This window comes from Zea mays, chromosome 10 (genome assembly GCF_902167145.1).
Source record: "Zea mays cultivar B73 chromosome 10, Zm-B73-REFERENCE-NAM-5.0, whole genome shotgun sequence".
Taxonomy (NCBI): domain Eukaryota; kingdom Viridiplantae; phylum Streptophyta; class Magnoliopsida; order Poales; family Poaceae; genus Zea; species Zea mays.
This window is the reverse complement of record NC_050105.1, coordinates 71,245,807-71,268,361: the sequence shown is the minus strand read 5'-3', so window position 1 is coordinate 71,268,361 and position 22,555 is coordinate 71,245,807. Positions and strand designations below refer to the sequence as shown.

At 42.1% G+C, this 22,555-nt stretch overlaps 1 protein-coding gene across 1 annotated transcript; it reads left to right on the top strand.

Annotated features, from left to right (window-relative positions):
- Window positions 1-16,086: 16,086 nt before the first annotated feature.
- On the top strand, window positions 16,087-21,473 carry LOC100282376 (apospory-associated protein C). Its single transcript, NM_001155287.1, has 9 exons — window positions 16,087-16,403; window positions 17,650-17,724; window positions 18,619-18,675; window positions 18,752-18,912; window positions 19,006-19,146; window positions 19,744-19,846; window positions 19,918-20,017; window positions 20,121-20,360; window positions 21,241-21,473. Exons 1-8 carry the CDS (start codon window positions 16,254-16,256, stop codon window positions 20,330-20,332), a joined length of 999 nt encoding a protein of 332 aa, NP_001148759.1. The 5' UTR covers window positions 16,087-16,253; the 3' UTR covers window positions 20,333-20,360; window positions 21,241-21,473.
- The last annotated feature ends 1,082 nt before the right edge of the window (window positions 21,474-22,555 follow it).

Below are 22,555 nucleotides of genomic sequence, written 5' to 3'. Positions count from 1 at the left end.
TCGAGATCTAGTGGTTACCCCCTTATGGATATCACCAAGAATGGATTTGACGGGGTGATCTCTTTGAATTGCTTGGTGGACTCTTGGGTGTGGCGGTCTTTGATCCCTTATTTCTTGATCATCTTCCTTGTCTTCATCATCTTTATCTCCCCCTTGATCCATGTCCTCCTCTTGAGGTGGCTCATCCTCTTGATCTTCATCTTCATCATCTTGAGCCTGATCCTTGTCTTGAGTTGGTGGAGATGCTTGCATGGAAGATGATGGTTGATCTTGTGCTTGTGGAGGCTCTTCGGATTCCTTTGGACACACATCTACAATGGACATGTTCCTTAGCGCAACGCATGGAGCCTCTTCATCATCTAGTTCATCAAGATCAACTTGCTCCACTTGGAAGCCATTAGTCTCATCAAACACAATGTCATAAGAAACCTCAACTAATCCAGTGGATTTGTTGAAGACTCTATATGCCCTTGTGTTTGAGTCATATCCTAGTAAAAAGCCTTCTACAGTCTTAGGAGCAAATTTAGAACTTCTACATCTTTTAATAAGAATAAAGCATTTACTCCCAAAAACTCTAAAATATGAAACATTGGGATTTTTACCAGTGAGGAGTTCATAAGATGTCTTCTTGAGGATTCGGTGAAGGTAGAGTCGGTTGGTGGAGTAGCAAGCGGTGTTAATCGCCTCTACCCAAAACTGGTCCGGTGTCTTGTACTCATCAAGCATGGTCCTTGCCATATCCAGTAGAGTTCTATTCTTCCTCTCCACTACACCATTTTGTTATGGTGTGTAGGGAGAAGAGAACTCATGCTTGATGCCCTCCTCTTCAAGAAAACCTTCTATTTGTGAGTTCTTGAACTCCGTCCCATTATCGCTTCTGACCTTTTTTATTTTTAATCCAAACTCATTTTGAGCTTGTCTTAAGAATCTCTTCAAGGTCTCTTGGGTTTGAGATTTTTCCTACAAAAAGAATACCCAAGTGAAGCGAGAATAATCATCCACAATAACTAGACAGTACTTACTCCCGTCGATGCTTATGTAAGCGATCGGGCCGAATAGGTCCATGTGGAGTAGCTCAAGTGGCGTGTCTGTCGTCATGATGTTCTTGTGTGGATGATGAACTCCAACCTGCTTTCCTGCTTGGCATGAGCTACAAATCCTGTCTTTCTCAAAATGAACATTGGTTAGTCCTAAAATGTGCTCTCCCTTTAGAAGTTTGTGGAGATTCTTCATCCCAACGTGGGCAAGTCAGCGATGCCAAAGCCAACCCATGTTAGTCTTAGCAATTAAGCAAGTGTCTAGTTCAGCTTGGTTATCATTAAAATCAACTAAGTATAGCTGACCATCTAGCACTTCCTTAAATGCTACTGAATCATCACTTCTTCTAAAGACAGTAACACCTATATCAGTAAATAGACAGTTGTAGCCCATTTTGCATAATTGAGAAATAGAAAGCAAATTGTAATCTAACGAATCTACAAGAAAAACATTGGAAATAGAATGGTTAGGAGATATAGCAATTTTATCCACACCTTTGACCAAACCTTGATTTCCATCCACGAATGTGATTGCTCTTTGAGGATCTTCATTTTTTCATATGAGGAGAACAACCTTTTCTCCCCTGTCATGTGCTTTGTGCACCCGTTATTGATTATCCAACTTGATCCACCGGATGCATAAACCTACAAAACAAATTTAGGCCTTGTTCTTAGGTGCCCAAACGATCTTGGGTCCTTTCACATTAGAAACAAGTACCTTGGGTACCCAAACACAAGTCTTTGGACTCTTGTGTTTGCCCCCAACATATTTGACAACAATTTTGCCTGATTTGTTAGTTAAAACGTATGAAGCATCAAAAGTCTTAAATGAAATATTATGCTCATTTGATGCAGCAGGAATTTTCTTTCTAGGCATTTTAACATGAGTGGTATGCCTAGAGCTGGAAGCCTCATTTTTATACATAAATGCATGATGAGAGACAGAATGAGGTATCCTAGCATGAATCTTCCCAATTTTGTGTTCGGGATAGTTTGCAGGATATAAAATGTAACCCTCATTATCATGAACCATGGGAGCCTTGCCCTTTACAAAGTTAGATAATTTTTAGGGGCATTAAGCTTGACATTGGATTGGCTCCCTTGTTGGAACCTAATGCCATCCTTAATGTTAGGGCATCTTCCATTATAAAGCATACTGCAAGCAAATTTAAATTTTTCATTTTCTAGTTCATGCTCGGCTATTTTAGCAATTAATTTGGCAATGTGATCATTTTGTTGTTTAATCATAGCAAGGTGATCATCCATAGCTTCAATATTAACATCTCTACATCTAGTACAAATAGTAACATGATCAACAGTAGAAGTAGATGGTTTGCAGGCATTTAATTCTTCTATCTTAGCATTTAATCTAATATTCTCATCTCTAAGACAAGAAATTGAATCATTGCAAACATTCAACTTTTCAATCTTAGATACTAAACTAGCATTCTCAGTTCTAAGACTTTAAATGGAATCATGACAAATGCTAAGCTCCTTAGATAAGTTTTCACATTTTTCTACTTCCTGAGCATAAGCATTTTTCAACTTAACAAAAATTTTATTTTCTTTAACGAGCAAGTCCTCTTGGCATTCCAAGAGATCACCCTTCTCGTTAATGGTCTCAATTAATTCATTCAGTTTTTTCTTTTGTTCCATTCTAAGGTTGGCAAAGAGAGAAAGTAAATCATCCTCATTATCGCTAGAGCTACCCTCATCATTAGATGTAGTATATTTGGGGTTGGCCCTAGAGTGTACCTTCTTCTTCTTGCCGTCCTTAGCCATGAGACATTTGTGGCGTCCTCGTCGGAGGAGGAGTCGGTGGAGCTCTCGTCGGAGTCCCATTCCCGGCACACATGCACATCACCGCCCTTCTCCTTGTAGTATCTCTTCTTTTCCTTCTTCCCTTTCTTGTCTTCGTCCCTATCACTTTCACTAGAAATTGGGCTAAAAATTGGGCATTTGGCAAAAAAGTGACCGGACTTACCACATCGGTAACACACCCTTTTGAAGCGGGGCTTGTAGTCCTTCCCCCTCCTTTGCTTGAGGATTTGGCGGAAGCTCTTGATGATGAGTGCCATTTCCTCGTTGTCGAGCTTCGAGGCATCAATTGGAAGCCTACTTGATGTAGACTCCTTCCTCTCTTCTTCCGTTGCTTTGAATGCAACGGGTTGCACCTCGGGTGTGGTGGTGGCGCCTTGCTCCAAGTTGACAATGTGTTTGGAGTCTTTGATCATTAGTTCAAAGCTCACAAACTTGCCAATAACCTCCTCTGGAGACATTAGTTTATATCTAGGATCCCCATGTATTAATTGAACTTGAGTAGGATTGTGAAATACGAGGGATCTAAGAATAACCTTGACCATCTCATGGTCATTCCATTTGGTGCTTCCGAGGTTGCGCACTTGGTTCATGTCACACCCGGGTTTTAGGGGTCAAAAACCCGGGCGCGAACATAAACACCAGGTGTGCTGGGACCAAGTCTCACACATATGATGCATAGTGGCACAGGATCGAATGTCACATCTTTACTATATAACAGGAGTTCTGTACAAAATAAGTAATTACATCATATGAGGAAACGATCCAGCAACCCAAAGTTGACTGGGAGACGACGGCCTAGACCACTCACGAACTCATCACAGCATCCTTCATGCGCCTCATCCTGTGGTACCTGCTCTTGACCTGTGGGGGGGGGTGTGAGACAGCAAGAGTGAGCTCACATACGTTCATCGCTCAACAAGTTGTGGGGAATAATGTGAATGAACTCGCCAAAAGTGGGAGTTCATGTGAAGTGTAAGGCTTACCAAAGAGGATGGTTGAAGCTGAGCATTGCTTTTAAAGTTGGTCAAAATTTTATTAGCAATTACTAAGTATAAGTAAATACCAAACCCAGTTAAGTAGTAGAACAAAAGTAACAACCTCACCTGCGATGCAATGCATATGACAAATTGAGTTTAAGTTCCATAATTTAATCATGTGAGGGTCCGAGCCGCTCATGACCGTGAGCACGGCTAGTATACCAGTTTTACACTCTGCAGAGGTTGCGCATCTTTACCCACAAGTCATGTTACCCATCTGCCAAGGGATCGCGACTTCCCAAACACCTCTACCGAGGAGGCGAGGCAGGGTAACACTACGAGGCCTTTACAAAGTTCCACTAGCTTCAGAAAACCCGCTACAGTTTATTGAAAGCTCCAATGCAGGAATCCCTTGCAGGACCGCCATCGCAGCAAAATCCTCCCGAGGGCCTCCCTACACTGACCACTCCCCTACTGCCCTTGCCCCTTTCGGGTAAGGTAGTCTTCCACTAGCTTTCCTAATTAATCAGCCAAGGGGTCCCATTCCTCCCTTGTGGTAGCACTGTTTTCCCGGGTGGTTCTCCATGTTCCAATTAACATAATGATCTTATCATGAACAGTAATAATAAACAGATAATAACAGTGTGATCATGATTAATGTATCTTCATACCCAAAACCACATAAAGCACTAGCAAGTACTACCCAAAAAGTTCAGTGGTAAACAAGGTATAAAGATAGACAAACTAGGGTAACCTATTGGGTCCCATCAAAATTAACCTATGCAGATCATTATGATTAATTAGAACATGAGTGGGGTAAAAAGAAGTGATCAAGGGCACAACTTGCCTGGCACTTGAGATTCCAGGTACCAACTTGCTTTTCAGATGACACGTGTCCTCGCGCTAGTCGTAGCAATACAAACAGACATGGTATAGACAAAATTAACATCACACCAAACATAAGTACAAACCGAATAATAATGATCTACGTGTCGTAACGAAATCGAGGGATCGAGAACCACTAAGATCGAGTCGTGGTTAAGGAGATATGATTTACCAGGTTCTAAGTGATTAATCAATAAAACTATATATTATGGTGATTAAAATAAATCATGTGAGAAAAGATGTAGCTAACTCAACTTTTAATCTTAGTTATAATAGAATCATATTCCAGTAGATGATCATAATTAAAATCCCATAGTAACCCACATTAATCATGTTAATTCAATAACCGTGGGTTGGACAAATTAATTATTTATTTTTGAGAACATGTTACATGGTAAAATAATTTTACTATGGCGTAGGCAATATTAATACGGGTCCAACGCAATTAGAACAGGGCAAAACGGAGTTAAAATGTGAAAGTTATTAATTAAACAAGTTTATGGATAAATGTTATGTTTAATAATAATTTTCTGGCCAATAGTAGGACGTCAGATTCAATTTTCCTAAAGGACAGGGACCTATCCGGAATAAAAAGGACTGAATCGTAATTCTTTTTGAACTTCCACGGATGGCGGGCTGATTAGCAATAAGTCCAGGGACTCTTACACAAAATGCCACGACCGAAGGGGGGTATCGGAACAGTTCTGGCCGTCCGATCTGAACCGAAGGGCCACGATTACATCTGCTAAAAGATGAACCGGTACGTTTCTACTGCCGCCCGATCAGAGATCAGCGATCAGCAGTGATTCACGCCATGATCAAATCTAACCGATCGTCTACGAACTAACGCCCTAGGTTCGTTCATCTGAAGCGTTAAGTTAAGCTAATCGGGACCACCCATTCTCAATCTACGGCGCCCAGTCCATCTTCAACCTCCCTCGCCAATCCTCTCGCCTCGCAAGGCAGTCCAGGGAGCGTCCGAGGGCCACCATGGCGCAGCGAGCTCCCAGAACAGCAGCGCCCACTAAACATTATCACCAGCCCACGACGCACCAGTCGTCAGAGCCCTGAAATCCTAGCCTACAGAGTACTACAAGCATGGATGAATTAAACAGAAGCGGCTAAGGGTTCTCACCCGAGGTCCATGCGCCGTGGTCAGTTCGGAGGTGAAGTTCCTGCCTGGGGGAAATCGGCCACGCCCGCACGGTGCTCTTGGCGCGCGATGGTGGACAGCCGGGGAAGCTAAGCAATAGGTATAGGAGGGTCCAAGGATCGGCTTCGGATGAACTCATGCAGCCCCCAATTTTCTCTCTCCTCCACTCGATTTTTCTCTCTCAGCGCGCATAGCGGCCGTGAGATCCTGGTGGCCGACCGGTGACCGACGGCGCAGGTGAGAACTTTTGGAAGATGAGAGCTGAGGATTGGTTAAATATACAGAGCGGAGCCAGGGAGGAATCCCGCGCACGTGAGCGCGACGCCGGCCGAAGAACAGCAAATCCCATTGACCCGCCTGAAACCACGGCATCAGTTGCGCGCGATTCCGATTTTTCACGGGGAAGAAAGCTCTGGCGCGGATTTGGGGAGGAGATAAGTCCGATGCATGGGGTCCACACAGCAGAGTAGCGAGCACACGCGGGGGAGACCGGCTAGTGGAGCCCACACGTCATTGAGATATTGATGTTTTCATGAATGAGCTTGCGATGATGTCATTCCTGGCAAGCAAAAAGATATACGTATGAACTATGGCCAAGGGTAAATCATCCCACACGGAGTTTTGTTTTTTTGTTTTTTTTAGATTTCAGTTTATACTTCTTTACCAATATTCAAGCCTAAAGTTGATCAAAATAATAGTGTCCTCATTTCTCAATTTTAACCAAATCTATTGCCTCGAGCATATAATTCTTAAATGAATACTTCACACATTATTTAATCCAAGAAGATTATTTTAAAAGTATTAAAGAAAATTCATATTTATTACTTGCTTGTTTTAGTAATTTACATCTTCCATCAAGGGTTACTTGAATATTTTGAAAAGTATTTTCTAATTATATAGTTTATGATAGGAATACTACATATATTTATTTTATTATTTTTTTCTCATATAAATTTTGGGTCTTACAAATCCTACCCCTTAACAGAAATCTCGTCCCCGAGATTTGTAAGGACAGGGATGTAAAAAGCTTTATTTATAGTTTACTTTTAATTTCTAATTAGTTCAAGAATAAGAAGTTTCTTGTTAATTAGAAAGTGGCTAGGAAAGCATGGGTATCTATTTGTATAGTCATTTTATTATAAAATATGGGTAGGTTAGGGCAAGAAGAGCATGTGGTAAGAAAGTTTATGGTGGGAAAGAACTCCGTGTTGGGCGGTAATGCATCTGAAGATTGAGTTTGACTTCTCTCCTTCCTTAACGAGGTTTATCTTTTCTTCTCCAGTCTTGGTCTCTTTAATTTGAGGTTAGTGTATATCATCGGAGTTGGGTGATATAGTTAAGATAGATATGGGTAAGATAGACTACATGATGTAGGTCAAAAGTTTGTTCGTTGTTAGGTGGGAATAGATCATATTCGTTAGAAGGTTATGATATAAGCCAAGTGGTTGGGATAAGTATGCTTGTTAGAACAAGACAAGTCTCTACGATTAAGACATAATCTTTTGAGATTAATTAGATCTAGTAGAAAAGGGTAGAATCTTTTTTTTAATATAAAAGAGAATCTTTTAAAATAAAAGAGAATCTTTTTAAGATAAAATGGATCTATTAATATAGGAGAGTATCTTTTAAGATAAGAGAATCTATTAAGATAGGAAAGAATCTTTCAAGATAAGATTGATCTATTAAAATAGATACACTTTAATGGAGAGTAATCTAGGCTGTTTAGTTATCTTATGAATTCTATTTATGCTTATATGTATATGCAGATGTAATTGTGGACATTACTCCACAACTAATCACACTCAATCAAAGATCCAAATCAAACAAGTATCATAAGAACAAACATTCAAGCATACAAATACCTATAAAAATAGTTTTGTTTTTGTTCCTAAGAGTAGGTCTCCTATTCCTAAAGTCACTTTAGGCACAGGATTTCAAAGTGTGAAATCCACATTTGTCTTTAGAATGAAAAGGTAAGAATAATCAGAGTAAAGCGAAAATAGATGAGAAAAGATTAAGAAAAGTTTAGAAAAGAATCAGAGTAGCAAAGATAAGTAAGTATTGGTTGTCCAGTTCTATCTAGGTTTCGTCTTACAGTCAATATTCCTCTGATACCACTTCTGTCACACCCGGGTTTTAGGGGTCAAAAACCCGGGCGCGAACATAAACACCAGGTGTGCTGGGACCAAGTCTCACACATATGATGCATAGTGGCACAGGATCGAATGTCACATCTTTACTATATAACAGGAGTTCTGTACAAAATAAGTAATTACATCATATGAGGAAACGATCCAGCAACCCAAAGTTGACTGGGAGACGACGGCCTAGACCACTCACGAACTCATCACAGCATCCTTCATGCGCCTCATCCTGTGGTACCTGCTCTTGACCTGTGGGGGGGGGTGTGAGACAGCAAGAGTGAGCTCACATACGTTCATCGCTCAACAAGTTGTGGGGAATAATGTGAATGAACTCGCCAAAAGTGGGAGTTCATGTGAAGTGTAAGGCTTACCAAAGAGGATGGTTGAAGCTGAGCATTGCTTTTAAAGTTGGTCAAAATTTTATTAGCAATTACTAAGTATAAGTAAATACCAAACCCAGTTAAGTAGTAGAACAAAAGTAACAACCTCACCTGCGATGCAATGCATATGACAAATTGAGTTTAAGTTCCATAATTTAATCATGTGAGGGTCCGAGCCGCTCATGACCGTGAGCACGGCTAGTATACCAGTTTTACACTCTGCAGAGGTTGCGCATCTTTACCCACAAGTCATGTTACCCATCTGCCAAGGGATCGCGACTTCCCAAACACCTCTACCGAGGAGGCGAGGCAGGGTAACACTACGAGGCCTTTACAAAGTTCCACTAGCTTCAGAAAACCCGCTACAGTTTATTGAAAGCTCCAATGCAGGAATCCCTTGCAGGACCGCCATCGCAGCAAAATCCTCCCGAGGGCCTCCCTACACTGACCACTCCCCTACTGCCCTTGCCCCTTTCGGGTAAGGTAGTCTTCCACTAGCTTTCCTAATTAATCAGCCAAGGGGTCCCATTCCTCCCTTGTGGTAGCACTGTTTTCCCGGGTGGTTCTCCATGTTCCAATTAACATAATGATCTTATCATGAACAGTAATAATAAACAGATAATAACAGTGTGATCATGATTAATGTATCTTCATACCCAAAACCACATAAAGCACTAGCAAGTACTACCCAAAAAGTTCAGTGGTAAACAAGGTATAAAGATAGACAAACTAGGGTAACCTATTGGGTCCCATCAAAATTAACCTATGCAGATCATTATGATTAATTAGAACATGAGTGGGGTAAAAAGAAGTGATCAAGGGCACAACTTGCCTGGCACTTGAGATTCCAGGTACCAACTTGCTTTTCAGATGACACGTGTCCTCGCGCTAGTCGTAGCAATACAAACAGACATGGTATAGACAAAATTAACATCACACCAAACATAAGTACAAACCGAATAATAATGATCTACGTGTCGTAACGAAATCGAGGGATCGAGAACCACTAAGATCGAGTCGTGGTTAAGGAGATATGATTTACTAGGTTCTAAGTGATTAATCAATAAAACTATATATTATGGTGATTAAAATAAATCATGTGAGAAAAGATGTAGCTAACTCAACTTTTAATCTTAGTTATAATAGAATCATATTCCAGTAGATGATCATAATTAAAATCCCATAGTAACCCACATTAATCATGTTAATTCAATAACCATGGGTTGGACAAATTAATTATTTATTTTTGAGAACATGTTACATGGTAAAATAATTTTACTATGGCGTAGGCAATATTAATACGGGTCCAACGCAATTAGAACGGGGCAAAACGGAGTTAAAATGTGAAAGTTATTAATTAAACAAGTTTATGGATAAATTTTATGTTTAATAATAATTTTCTGGCCAATAGTAGGACGTCAGATTCAATTTTCCTAAAGGACAGGGACCTATCCGGAATAAAAAGGACTGAATCGTAATTCTTTTTGAACTTCCACGGATGGCGGGCTGATTAGCAATAAGTCCAGGGACTCTTACACAAAATGCCACGACCGAAGGGGGGTATCGGAACAGTTCTGGCCGTCCGATCTGAACCGAAGGGCCACGATTACATCTGCTAAAAGATGAACCGGTACGTTTCTACTGCCGCCCGATCAGAGATCAGCGATCAGCAGTGATTCACGCCATGATCAAATCTAACCGATCGTCTACGAACTAACGCCCTAGGTTCGTTCATCTGAAGCGTTAAGTTAAGCTAATCGGGACCACCCATTCTCAATCTACGGCGCCCAGTCCATCTTCAACCTCCCTCGCCAATCCTCTCGCCTCGCAAGGCAGTCCAGGGAGCGTCCGAGGGCCACCATGGCGCAGCGAGCTCCCAGAACAGCAGCGCCCACTAAACATTATCACCAGCCCACGACGCACCAGTCGTCAGAGCCCTGAAATCCTAGCCTACAGAGTACTACAAGCATGGATGAATTAAACAGAAGCGGCTAAGGGTTCTCACCCGAGGTCCATGCGCCGTGGTCAGTTCGGAGGTGAAGTTCCTGCCTGGGGGAAATCGGCCACGCCCGCACGGTGCTCTTGGCGCGCGATGGTGGACAGCCGGGGAAGCTAAGCAATAGGTATAGGAGGGTCCAAGGATCGGCTTCGGATGAACTCATGCAGCCCCCAATTTTCTCTCTCCTCCACTCGATTTTTCTCTCTCAGCGCGCATAGCGGCCGTGAGATCCTGGTGGCCGACCGGTGACCGACGGCGCAGGTGAGAACTTTTGGAAGATGAGAGCTGAGGATTGGTTAAATATACAGAGCGGAGCCAGGGAGGAATCCCGCGCACGTGAGCGCGACGCCGGCCGAAGAACAGCAAATCCCATTGACCCGCCTGAAACCACGGCATCAGTTGCGCGCGATTCCGATTTTTCACGGGGAAGAAAGCTCTGGCGCGGATTTGGGGAGGAGATAAGTCCGATGCATGGGGTCCACACAGCAGAGTAGCGAGCACACGCGGGGGAGACCGGCTAGTGGAGCCCACACGTCATTGAGATATTGATGTTTTCATGAATGAGCTTGCGATGATGTCATTCCTGGCAAGCAAAAAGATATACGTATGAACTATGGCCAAGGGTAAATCATCCCACACGGAGTTTTGTTTTTTTGTTTTTTTTAGATTTCAGTTTATACTTCTTTACCAATATTCAAGCCTAAAGTTGATCAAAATAATAGTGTCCTCATTTCTCAATTTTAACCAAATCTATTGCCTCGAGCATATAATTCTTAAATGAATACTTCACACATTATTTAATCCAAGAAGATTATTTTAAAAGTATTAAAGAAAATTCATATTTATTACTTGCTTGTTTTAGTAATTTACATCTTCCATCAAGGGTTACTTGAATATTTTGAAAAGTATTTTCTAATTATATAGTTTATGATAGGAATACTACATATATTTATTTTATTATTTTTTTCTCATATAAATTTTGGGTCTTACAGTTCACCATGGTCTTGAGCTGGTTGTACATGGCTTGTGGCTCTTCTCCTTTGTTGAGGACAAATCGACCGAGTTCTCCCTCGATCGTTTCGTGCTTGGTGATCTTGGTCACCTCGTCTGCTTCGTGTGCGGTTTTGAGGACATCCCAAATTTCTTTGGTGTTCTTTAACCCTTGCACCTTGTTATACTCCTCTCGAGACAAGGAGGTGAGGAGTATAGACGTGGCTTGGGAGTTAAAGTGCCTAATTTGGGCGGCCTCGTCTGAGTCATAGTCCTTGTCCCCCACCTTTGGTGCCTACGCTCCAAACTCAACAATATCCCAAATACTTTCGTGGAGTGAGGTTAGATGGTGCCTCATTTTATCACTCCACATACAATAGTCCTCACCATCAAAATATGGTGGTTTGCCTAGGGGTACAGAAAGTAATGGAGCGCGCTTTGAAATACGGGGATAGCGTAGGGGCATCTTACTATACTTCTTGCGCTCATGGCGCTTAGAAGTAGTGGACGATTCGGAGCCAGACGTGGAGGGTGACGAAGACTCGGTCTCGTAGTAGACCACCTTCTTCATCATCTTCTTCTTCTTGTCACCCTTTCGATGTGACTTGATGGAGGAAGAGGATTCCTCCTTATACTTGTTGCCTGACTCCCTTGAGAGAGTCCTCCCCGAGCCTACGGGCTTTTTGCCGGTCATGATCTCCCTCTTGGCGTGATCTCCAGACATCACTTCGAGTTGGTTAGGCTCCAAATGAAGCACTGGCTCTGATACCAATTGAAAGTCGCCTAGCATGGGGGTGAATAGGTGAAACCTGAAATTTATAACTTTAAACACACACTAAGGTCGGGGGTTAGCGTTAGAATTAAATTCAAGTCCAAAGAGAGGGGGAAACAAATCAAACAAGAATTGAGGCGAGTGAACATGGTGATTTGTTTTACCGAGGTTCGGTTCCAAAGAACCTAATCCCCGTTGAGGAGGTCACAAAGACCGGGTCTATTTCAACCCTTTCCCTCTCTTAAACGGTCACTTAGACTGAGTGAGCCTTCTTCCTTAATCTCACGGGTCACTAAGACCCCGCAAGGACCACCACACACTTGGTGTCTCTTGCTTCGCTTATAAAGCACTTGAGAATAAGAATGGGAAAAGAAAAAGGTCAATCCAAGCGACAAGAGCAAGAAAAGAACACAAAACACCCTCTCTTAAGTCCCTAATGGAATTGAGTGGATTTGGAGGCTTAGAGAGGATTCAATCTATTTGATGTATCTTGGAGTGGAGTCTTTTGCTCTTGTATTAAATGAGATGTTTGGAATGCTTGGATGGTTATGAATGAGGTGTTTGGGGGTATTTATAGCCCCAACCACTTCCATAGCCGTTGGTGAAGGCTGCTGGCGATGGGCGCACCGGACAGTCCGGTGCGCCACCGGACAGTCCGGTGCGCCACCGGACAGTCCGGTGCGCCACCGGACAGTCCGGTGCGCCACCGGACAGTCCGGTGCGCCACCGGACACCCACTGTTTATTGTCTGGTGCTCCGCCACGTCAGCTAACCGTTAGGGTTTGGAGCTAGTCGACCGTTGGAACCTTTGTCTTCTTGTGGCACCTAGACATGGCAATGGGTACCCGCGACCCAATACCCGATGGGTATTTACTCCATTAGGGTATGTATGTGGGCTAAATATTCTACCCATGGGTCTATTATTGGGCAAAAATCTTCACCCAATGGGTAAACGAGTATTAGAACGTTCCGCCTTCACCCATACCCGTTAACCCGTCAGTATAAAATAACCAATATAAACTTAGCCCAAGCATGAACTTCCTCTCTGCTAGACACGTTAGCACATTGCTACACCCCCATTGTACACCTGGGCCTTCTCCTTACATCTATAAAAGGAAGGTCCAGGGCCCTCGTACGAGAAGGTGGCCGCGCGGGAGGACGGGCTGACGGGCAGTCTCTCTCTCCCCCCCTCTCCCTCGCGAACGCTTGTAACCCCCTACTGCAAGCGCATCCGCCCTGGGCACAAGATAACACGAGCCGTGGTTTCCCCCTTGTGTTCCATCTCGCGCCGACCCATCTGGGCTGGGACACGCAGCAATAATTTACTCGTCGGTCCAGGGACCCCCTGGGGTCGAAACGCCGACAGCTAGTGGATGACTACATTACCCGAAAGGGGCAAGGGCAGTAGGGGAGTGGTCAGTGTAGGGAGGTCCTTGGATTGATTTTGCTGAGATGGCGATCAGGCGAGGGATCCCTGCATCAGAGCTTCCTAGAAACTATAGCGGGTCCTCTAAAGCTAGTGGAACTTTGTAAAGGCCTCGTAGTGTTACCCTGCATCACCTCCTTGGTAGAGGTGTATGGGATTCATGACCCCTTGGCAGATGGGTAACAAGACTTGTGGGTAAAGATGCGCAACCTCTACAGAGTGTAAAACTAGTATATCAGCCGTGCTCACGGTCATGAGTAGCTTGGACTCTCACATGAGTAATTTATGGAACTAAATTTAATTTGTCATAAGCATTGCATCGCGGGTGTTGTTACCAATTTTGATATATTACTTATTTGGGTTGATATTTACTTATACTTAGTAACTGCTAATAAAATTTTGATCAACTTTAAAAGCAATGCTCAGCTTTAACCATCCTCTTTGGTAAGCCTTACACTTCACATGGACTCCCACCTTTGGCGAGTTCATGCACATTATTCCCCACAACTTGTTGAGTGATGAACGTATGTGAGCTCACCCTTGCTGTCTCACACACACCCCACATGTCAAGAACAGGTACCGCAAGATGAGGCACATGGAGGATGTTGCGATGTTATCGCGAGAGGTCTAGGCCGTCGTCTCCCAGTCAACTTTGGGTTGCTGGATCGTTATCTCCATATGATGTAATTATTTATTTACTCTGTACAGAACTCTGTTATATATTAATGTTGTGACATTCGTTTCTGTACCATGGGTCATCATATGTGTAAGACTTGGTCCTAGCACACCTGGTGATTATTTCGCGCCCGGGTCTTGGTACCCCCGAAACCCGAGTGTGACAAGTAGTTAACGTGTGCAGTCCACATGGCATGGTCCGTGTAAGTAACCAATGCATTACCGAGGCAAGACCATTGACTCTCTGCGCCACACATTGGCAGCCCTCATCATGACTTCTACTATTCTTGCTACAGAGATAGGCAAAGGAGACAAGCGGAGGAGATAGTACGACACCGTCCATGTACTCCCCTTACGCACGTCGACATGTCAATCTACGCCACAGCCTACACCAGAGCCTTCACCCACACGTCGACAAGACAGGGCGAAGATAAATCTGGGCAAAAAATCGGCACAGTGACCAAGAGAAGATAGCTGCTCACCGCATCGATAGATCTCAACCCATTGTTGCATGTACCGCTCCATATTATTATTTTTCCTGGGCCCACCAATTGGGGCCTAGTGTCCATGTACGTGCCTCCCTTAGGCTATAAAAGGAAGGGCACATGAGCTACATGGGGTGGGGGACATCCTCACTCAAACTTCCTCGGAGACATCTCCATCGAGACCTAGGCTTTCTCAACCTCTCAACAATACAACTTAGTGGAGTAGGTATTACGCTCCGGTGGTCCGAACCACTCTAAATCTATATGTGTTCTTGAGCTCTTATAACTCTTTGTGCTTGGTAGGTGGATACGTTAAAGGTCAAGTTGGGCATGATGAAGCTAATAATTAGCTAACTAGTTAGTTGACTAAAAAATTGCTAGTGGAATTAGCTAGCTAACTATTAACTAATTTACTAAAAATAGTTAATTGTTGAACTATTAGATAAGGTGTTTGAATGTCCCAACTAATTTTAGGTAGTGTTTGGTTGAGGAGCCAAGTAGAACGGAGCCGTTCCATCCCTTATCTAGGAACGGAGCCGCTCTGTTCTGTGTTTGGTAATCTGGAACGGAGCGGTTCTGTTTTTTTGTTTGGTTGCAGAGTGAACGGAACGGAGCGTGACTGTGAGAGTGAGATTGGAACGGAGCGGCTCCGTTCCATTGATTTTTTGGAGCGGAATGGTTCCGGATCTGAGGAGAATATTCCCTAATTGGAGTCATTCCATTCTAGTTACTTTGTAACCAAACAACAACAAAACTAGGACAGAACGGTTCCGTTCTACTTGACTCTTCAACCAAACACTACCTTAGTCACTAACTATTAGCTCTAGTGCATCCAACACCCCCTAAATTCATTTATTATGAGTATTTTTATGTGGATGGTCCATTAAAACTTTCAAGTGTCGCTTAGTCACCCAATCAATAATATAAAATATAGTTGGATACCGTCGCAACGCACGAGTATTAGACTATGCAGTATTAAGGGAGTGTTTGAATGCACTAGAGATAATAGTTAGTTGACTATAAATTGCTATTAAAATTAGCTAACTACTTATTACCGGCTAAAAGTAGCTAATAGCTGAAATATTATCTAGACTGTTTGGATGTCTCGACTAATTTAGTTCTAGTAAATTCAAACATCCCTAATAATATTATAATTTATAATTTAGTATACAGACATTTTAGATTATTTTAGATAAGTTTTGAAACACGTCAAAGTATATAATATCACAATATTACTCGGTAAAACTTTGTTCCCAAACACCTTGTCTACGGATACCGCCGGATTCTGCCGAATTCAAGAACCGGAACACAGCATCGGCACCTTCCTTCTTCTCCGTCGCGTCCCTTATAAATATCCTCGACCCTTTCCCATTTCCTCTCCCATTTATTTCCTCCGCTTCAGCTCCCATTCTCCGCCAAATAAACCCCCGAAAAGCAGGAGAGGCGAGACCCGGAAGTGGAAGGCTAGGGTTAGGGTCCCAGCTCCCCGTTGCCTGGGCGAGCCGAGTGATGGCCGCCCCTGCCCCCTCCGGCGCAGCTAGTGCCGCCGCCTCACCGTCCCCGCTGATGCAGCTGCCGTCGCCGTTCGCGGAGCTCGTCAAGGGCCCCTCCGGCCTCGAGAAGGTCGTGCTTCGCGGCGCTCGCAACTGCTGTGCCGAGGTACACGTTTTCGGCCTCGCTCACCCACTTCCTCCGATACCTCTCGTCGTTTGTATGGTTGTGCATACGACTGCAGTGTGCTTGGGCGCGTGCGGCGCAGGGCCGCGATTCGTTTCTATTTTGGCGCAGTTGGCGCAGATCCGGTGGGAATTCTGCTGATCCGCGGGGGGTTTGGCGGGAATTGATGAGGTTTTTAGTGTCCCGGACCTGTTTGGATCCTTATTAGTGCATTGCATGATCCGCGTGTTGGGGACATGGAATTCGAGGGTTTTTAGTTTTCACGCCAAGGTTTGAACCTTCCAAATATGCTTTAGGAAGCAGTATAGCGCTGGGAGGATGTGTGGTTAGTGTTTCACAGCAACCGCTAGGATTATTTATCCAACGTTTGGGTGCTGCAATACAGTGTTAAGTATTAGGAAGGTACAACTGAAGGACGTTTTAGTGGCAACACTGGATTTTATAGACTTGTAGGGGCAATTACAATTTGTTCGTATGTTGTAGTTACATTATGGGCGAAAATATTCATATATGTTGTTATTTATATCAACAAAATGATCTATCTGAATAAAATGGTTTCTTCTTAGTTGGTTTAGCTTTTTTATATGTATGAGGTGTGCATAGTTAAATCTTTTCAACCCTGTAAAATCCGCATTATAGATAAGTTGAAACGACGGTTCTGTGACTTGTTGATAGTATTTACATTCTTTTGGGTCTATCTTAAAAAGTCACTAGTATAATACCCGTGCGTTGCAACGACACAAGAACAAATATTACACTTTATCTTAGCCGAAAGGTCTAGAAAGTATGCGTTGAAAAGGAGCCTAATCCCTTTTTTATAGCTCGCTCGGTCGCTTGTTCTTTTTTAGTTAATGGAGTGGTACTATGTGGGAGCGCTACGGTGCGTGCACCGTGCAGTTTCTTGTCATGTTGGGCTTGGATGGTTTATAACGACCCATTTGCGGCGTAACGACCCACTATTGGAGACTTGGGTGGGTTTTACAACCTATCTATAGAGGGCCCACTGACAGGGAGAGTAGAATAGACCTACACGCTTCGCGTGTGACGCAGGATGACCATCGAAACTGATGCTTTAGAAGTAGAGATAATAGAATAGTGAGTACTATAGCCATTGAGTACAACATGCGACTAGTGTTATACTACCATGTCCTATGTATTTATTCTTATCATGCTTTGTTTACAATTTGGTTGTAGTATAACTAGATAATAAATTCTGTACTGTTTTTAGATTTATCTTTATGGAGGTCAAGTAACATCATGGAAGAATGACAATGGGGAAGACTTGCTTTTCCTCAGCAGCAAGGTACATGCTCTGTTGGTTGCAATTGACATATCAGTATATCAGTTATGTGGATAAAAAGTTGTGTTGGTGCATATGTCACATCCAGATATTTATCTGTTTTGGAGTTAACCTTTTCTTAACGCATGCCATCTGGTTGTCTCCTTGATTTTTGTATTGCTGCCCTTGTTATGTCGTGTTCCACTTAAATGCTGGAATAGTAGATTTATATGTCAAGTTTTGATCTGCTTAGCTTCTTTTTCCTCAAGTTGAGGTTGATTATACTTTATCATTAGTGTTAGTTTTGCTGTATTACTCAACCTGCGGGGGTAAGAGCGCCCCCATAGTATTATAGGGGTGTTTGGGACTTCTCTAGCTCCACAAAATTTAGTGGAGTTAGTGGAGCAGATCATCAGGTGTTCCAGAAAATCGTGGAGCTGGAGCTGTGAACCTTTACAATACATTTATATAAGTCATTTTATTTATTATTTAAATTAAAAATATTTTTAAAAACTATTTAAATTTATATTATAAACTACAACTCTGCGCTGGAGCTAGAATCTAGATTCCAAACACCCCCTATATTAAGAAGACCTTCTCACGCAGGTCGAGAAAATCCCTGACCCCTGTTTCAGCCATATACAACGGTGCGGCGGTGCCGTAGCCCATGTGAGAATGACCGCAACCGGGCCCGGCCCTTAGACCTGTGGTTTGGCGTGAGATAGACGAGTGGATTTTTTTTAACCATAACCCAAAATTGGCTCCTACAGGGAGTCGAACCTAGGACCTAAGGAGTGCTAATTAGACCACAAAACCAACTCAGAGGCCCTTTCACTTTTTTTTTCTGTATTACTGCAGTGTTCAACATATATTCATGCCTACATATCATCCTTGAATTCTCAAATAATTCTTCTGCAGGCTATTTTCAAACCTCCAAAAGCTATTCGTGGTGGTATACCAATCTGCTTTCCCCAAGTATGGTAACCGTTATCTCATAATGCTTCCTCTATATCCATCTGTCTTATGGCCCTCACTGAAATGCACAATGCAGTTTGGATCACATGGAAATCTTGAACAACATGGATTCGCTAGGAACCGGTTTTGGACTATTGACAACAATCCACCTCCTTTACCATTAAACCCTGCTATTAAAGCTTTTGTTGATCTGATTCTGAAGCCTTCTGAAGAGGATTTAAAGATCTGGCCCCACAGGTTTGTTTACATCACAGTGTGATCACTAGGTTTTGTCTCAACCTGATATAGCACACATCTGATTGTGATGTCTGCCTGTTGTCTTGTTAACAGTTTTGAATTTCGTTTGAGAGTTGCTCTTGGACCTTCTGGAGATTTGAGTCTCACATCACGAATCAGGAACAACAACCCAGATGGAAGACCTTTCTCTTATACATTTGCATATCACACATACTTCTCTGTTTCTGACATAAGGTCTGCTTGATGTTTCTCCTTTTCGTTAATTTCTTTTGAATAGTTGGTTTCCTTATGAACTGTTTCATTGGAAGTGGAAGTTAAAAAAGATGTTAATTTGGGTTTGGTTTATGGTTTTGTGCACATGCCAGGCTCCTGGTGGGTCTGACTTTTTCTATCTATATGTATGTATGGAAGACTGTTAGATGCCAATGAAACTTTTTTAGGGCCCGTTCGCTTGTACAGGAATAAACCCGGATTCGTTCCAGCTCATCAAAATCTATATAAATTAGAGAAGTAATCCGGCTAGGAATCAATCCGGAGCTCCAATCCCTAAAAACCGAACAGGGCCTTAGTTAAAACAAACAGACACTCTTGTGTTTCATACCTGATATGGTTGGTTGACATAATTTGAGTGCTGCCTCAATGTAGTTGTGAAATCTAACGATAATCTGCATCAATTCTAATTTAATCCATATCAGGAAACTAGGTTCTTCTTATGTTGAACTAATCTGTGGTGATCAGTATCTTGTCATGGAAGTTACTTTCTAAGCCTGCTTGTAGTGGCTATTTTAATTTATTATTATTGCTACTTGATGTTACTATTTTATATATCAGTGAGGTGCGTGTCGAAGGACTGGAAACTATGGACTACCTTGACAACTTAAAGGCAAAGGAACGTTTCACAGAGCAAGGCGATGCTATTGTTTTTGAATCAGAAGTAAGTAATTAGCTCATGAAACATAAATATTTCAAATCAGTATCTAACTGTTTTGATTTTTCAATGTCAAGGTTGACAAAGTTTACCTTGCTGCACCCTCCAAAATTGCTATCATTGATCATGAGAAGAAAAGAACATTTGTCGTGACAAAAGAAGGGCTTCCTGATGCTGGTAAGCAGGATTTGATGGCAAGACTTATTTTCTTTGGTGAACCAATTCAACATGGTTGCTGCAATGTACATCATTCTCTTTCTTATTGTGCTGGCTTTTATAGTTGTTTGGAACCCTTGGGACAAGAAGGCAAAAGCAATGCAAGATTTTGGGGATGCAGAATACAAGAGCATGCTGTGTGTGGAGCCTGCATCTGTTGAGAGGCCTATTACTCTGAAACCTGGTGAAGAGTGGAAAGGAAGGCTTGTGCTCTCAGCTGTTCCCTCGAGTTACTGTAGTGGACAGTTAGATCCATTGAAGGTCCTTCAGGGCTGAAAATCCTTACTTTCTGCCTCTTGTACAGGTGATGTTATACTCTGCCTGCCTCTAATAATTTGGATGCATTGCATATGTTGAAGCCCTGCCCATGTATATGCCATGCATAACCTGCTAAAAGTTGCTTACATGGTGGGAAGCTAATCCAGTCCCTGTGCACATACTTGCTCCTTCCCCAAAGCAGAGTGGAGTTTGAAATTTCAATATGAGGATGTGGATGAGTAAGCTGCTGGAGACAGCCTTATTTGCTTATTATGTGGGTCATACCTATTTTTGTGATGGTGCTAACTTCGCAGAAAACAATGGCCTGTTTGGTTTGATGCTTGAAATTTGCCTAGCGAAGCATGGCTCCCAGTTGTCCCGTTTTGGACGCTTGGTATCAGGATGGCTTGCCTTGTGCCTTGCAGGGTTCAGTCTGAATAGGTCCTGAATCCTTATCCTTTAGTCTGGAATAGTTAGAAACTAAATTCGAAATTATAGACTTTGAGTAAGTTTATAGAAAAATGCACCAGTACCTACAATATCAAAATTAGTTCCTTCATTCTTTATGAAATATGTTCTGATAGTGCATTTATATTAGCTTGTATATGCTAAAGTTTGGAAGGGCTTTGTTATACAAGTCTCACTTAGGATTAAAGCTAAAGTTTGGATTGTTTGGAAGGGCTTGTTTGGATGTAAGTGTATCGCCTTAAATCCACTCCAGCACATATGTATTGAGACATGGATTGAGGGTGACATAAGTGTATCCAAATAAGCCCGAAGATGGATGGATAAAGTCAACAAAATTCTATGGTTTAAGTATGGCCAACAAGTATTTGTCTGAACGTCGTCCTGTATTTATGGAAGCCATAGATAGTTGCTTACGTTTATGATCCTCACTAATCGTGTGGTTTGTTTTCTTTCTGCAGAAGTTCATTGCCCTTACTATTTGATGCTGGGCTAGCGTCTACGCCGCATCGTCCTTTTGCCATTTCCACCACCCGCTATATCTCTGGTCCTTTTTGTATCTAGAGTCTTGAGTGATAGGTTGATTCCGAATAACAGTCTGGGCTTTGAGCTTAGCCTTGGGTCATCTCATCGGTGAATGCTGAATGGTACAAAATACTGGCATACGTGTCAGTTTTATAAATCATTTCTGGGCAGCACAGATTCTTTAACATTGTGCTTTGGTGCTTCTTTAATACGTAGTTGATCATGTTTGAGAGCTGCTATCCTCGACCTTTGCTCATTCAGTCTAGGACACTGCAAAGCTGAAGATGGATCCCCTCATTTTACTATCTTGTGATGAGGTTTCGATCGTAAGCGGTTAGCCCTTAACCCTTACCAGTATGTGTGCTCCTCCGCCTTCTCATGTGATCCGTCTTGTTGCAAAATCATTTGTCTTTGGATTTGAAAGAACAAAAGATTAGTACTCAACGTTGGCTTTTTTAGTGCTCCTTCCAACTCTCTAAACTATAATTATAAGAGATTCTAAGTTTGTTGTTTTTTCTAGTGCTCCTTTCAACTCTCTAAATTAATCATTCTAATGTCGTTAAGAGTGGAAGCATTCGAAATTTCTTTAGAGTCAAAGTATTAAGTTTGGCTGAAGTTAAATAAAGAACTATAAAGTGTTCCAAATTAATTTTGACAGATTATATAGAAAACTAATTTATAAAGTGTTCTAATTTATAAATTATTCCAACTTTTAAATCATAACTTACTCTAATTTTCTTGACAGGCAAAGCATTTTGACTAAACTTGAGAAAATTATAAACATCTATAACCTAACGTATAAATAGATATGCGATAAAAATGTAATCAATAAAGGATCTAATGATAATTATTAGGTATTATTATTATTTTACTATATGAACTTAATTAAATCTGAAATATTTTTTAAATTTTACAACAATTTATAATTTGAAGTGGAGTAAAAAGTAATATTATATAGAAAAATTAGAACAAAAGTTGGTCGCATCCAGTTTGTTCAAACGTGGGCTCCGCTTTGCCGTGCCTTCCCATATTAGAGATGCGACGTGTACCCGTAGTATCATCTTATACCCGTATCTATCAAAAAAAAAAATCTATCTATCAGATTATCCATATAAGGTTGAGGATATAGAATCTTAACTGTATCCGCGCGGATAATTTTAACCATCGGATTATCCATACCCGCTAGAAAAGTCTAAAACACTAATGTACCAATCAATAAAAATATCGTCTAAAACACTAATGTGCCAATCA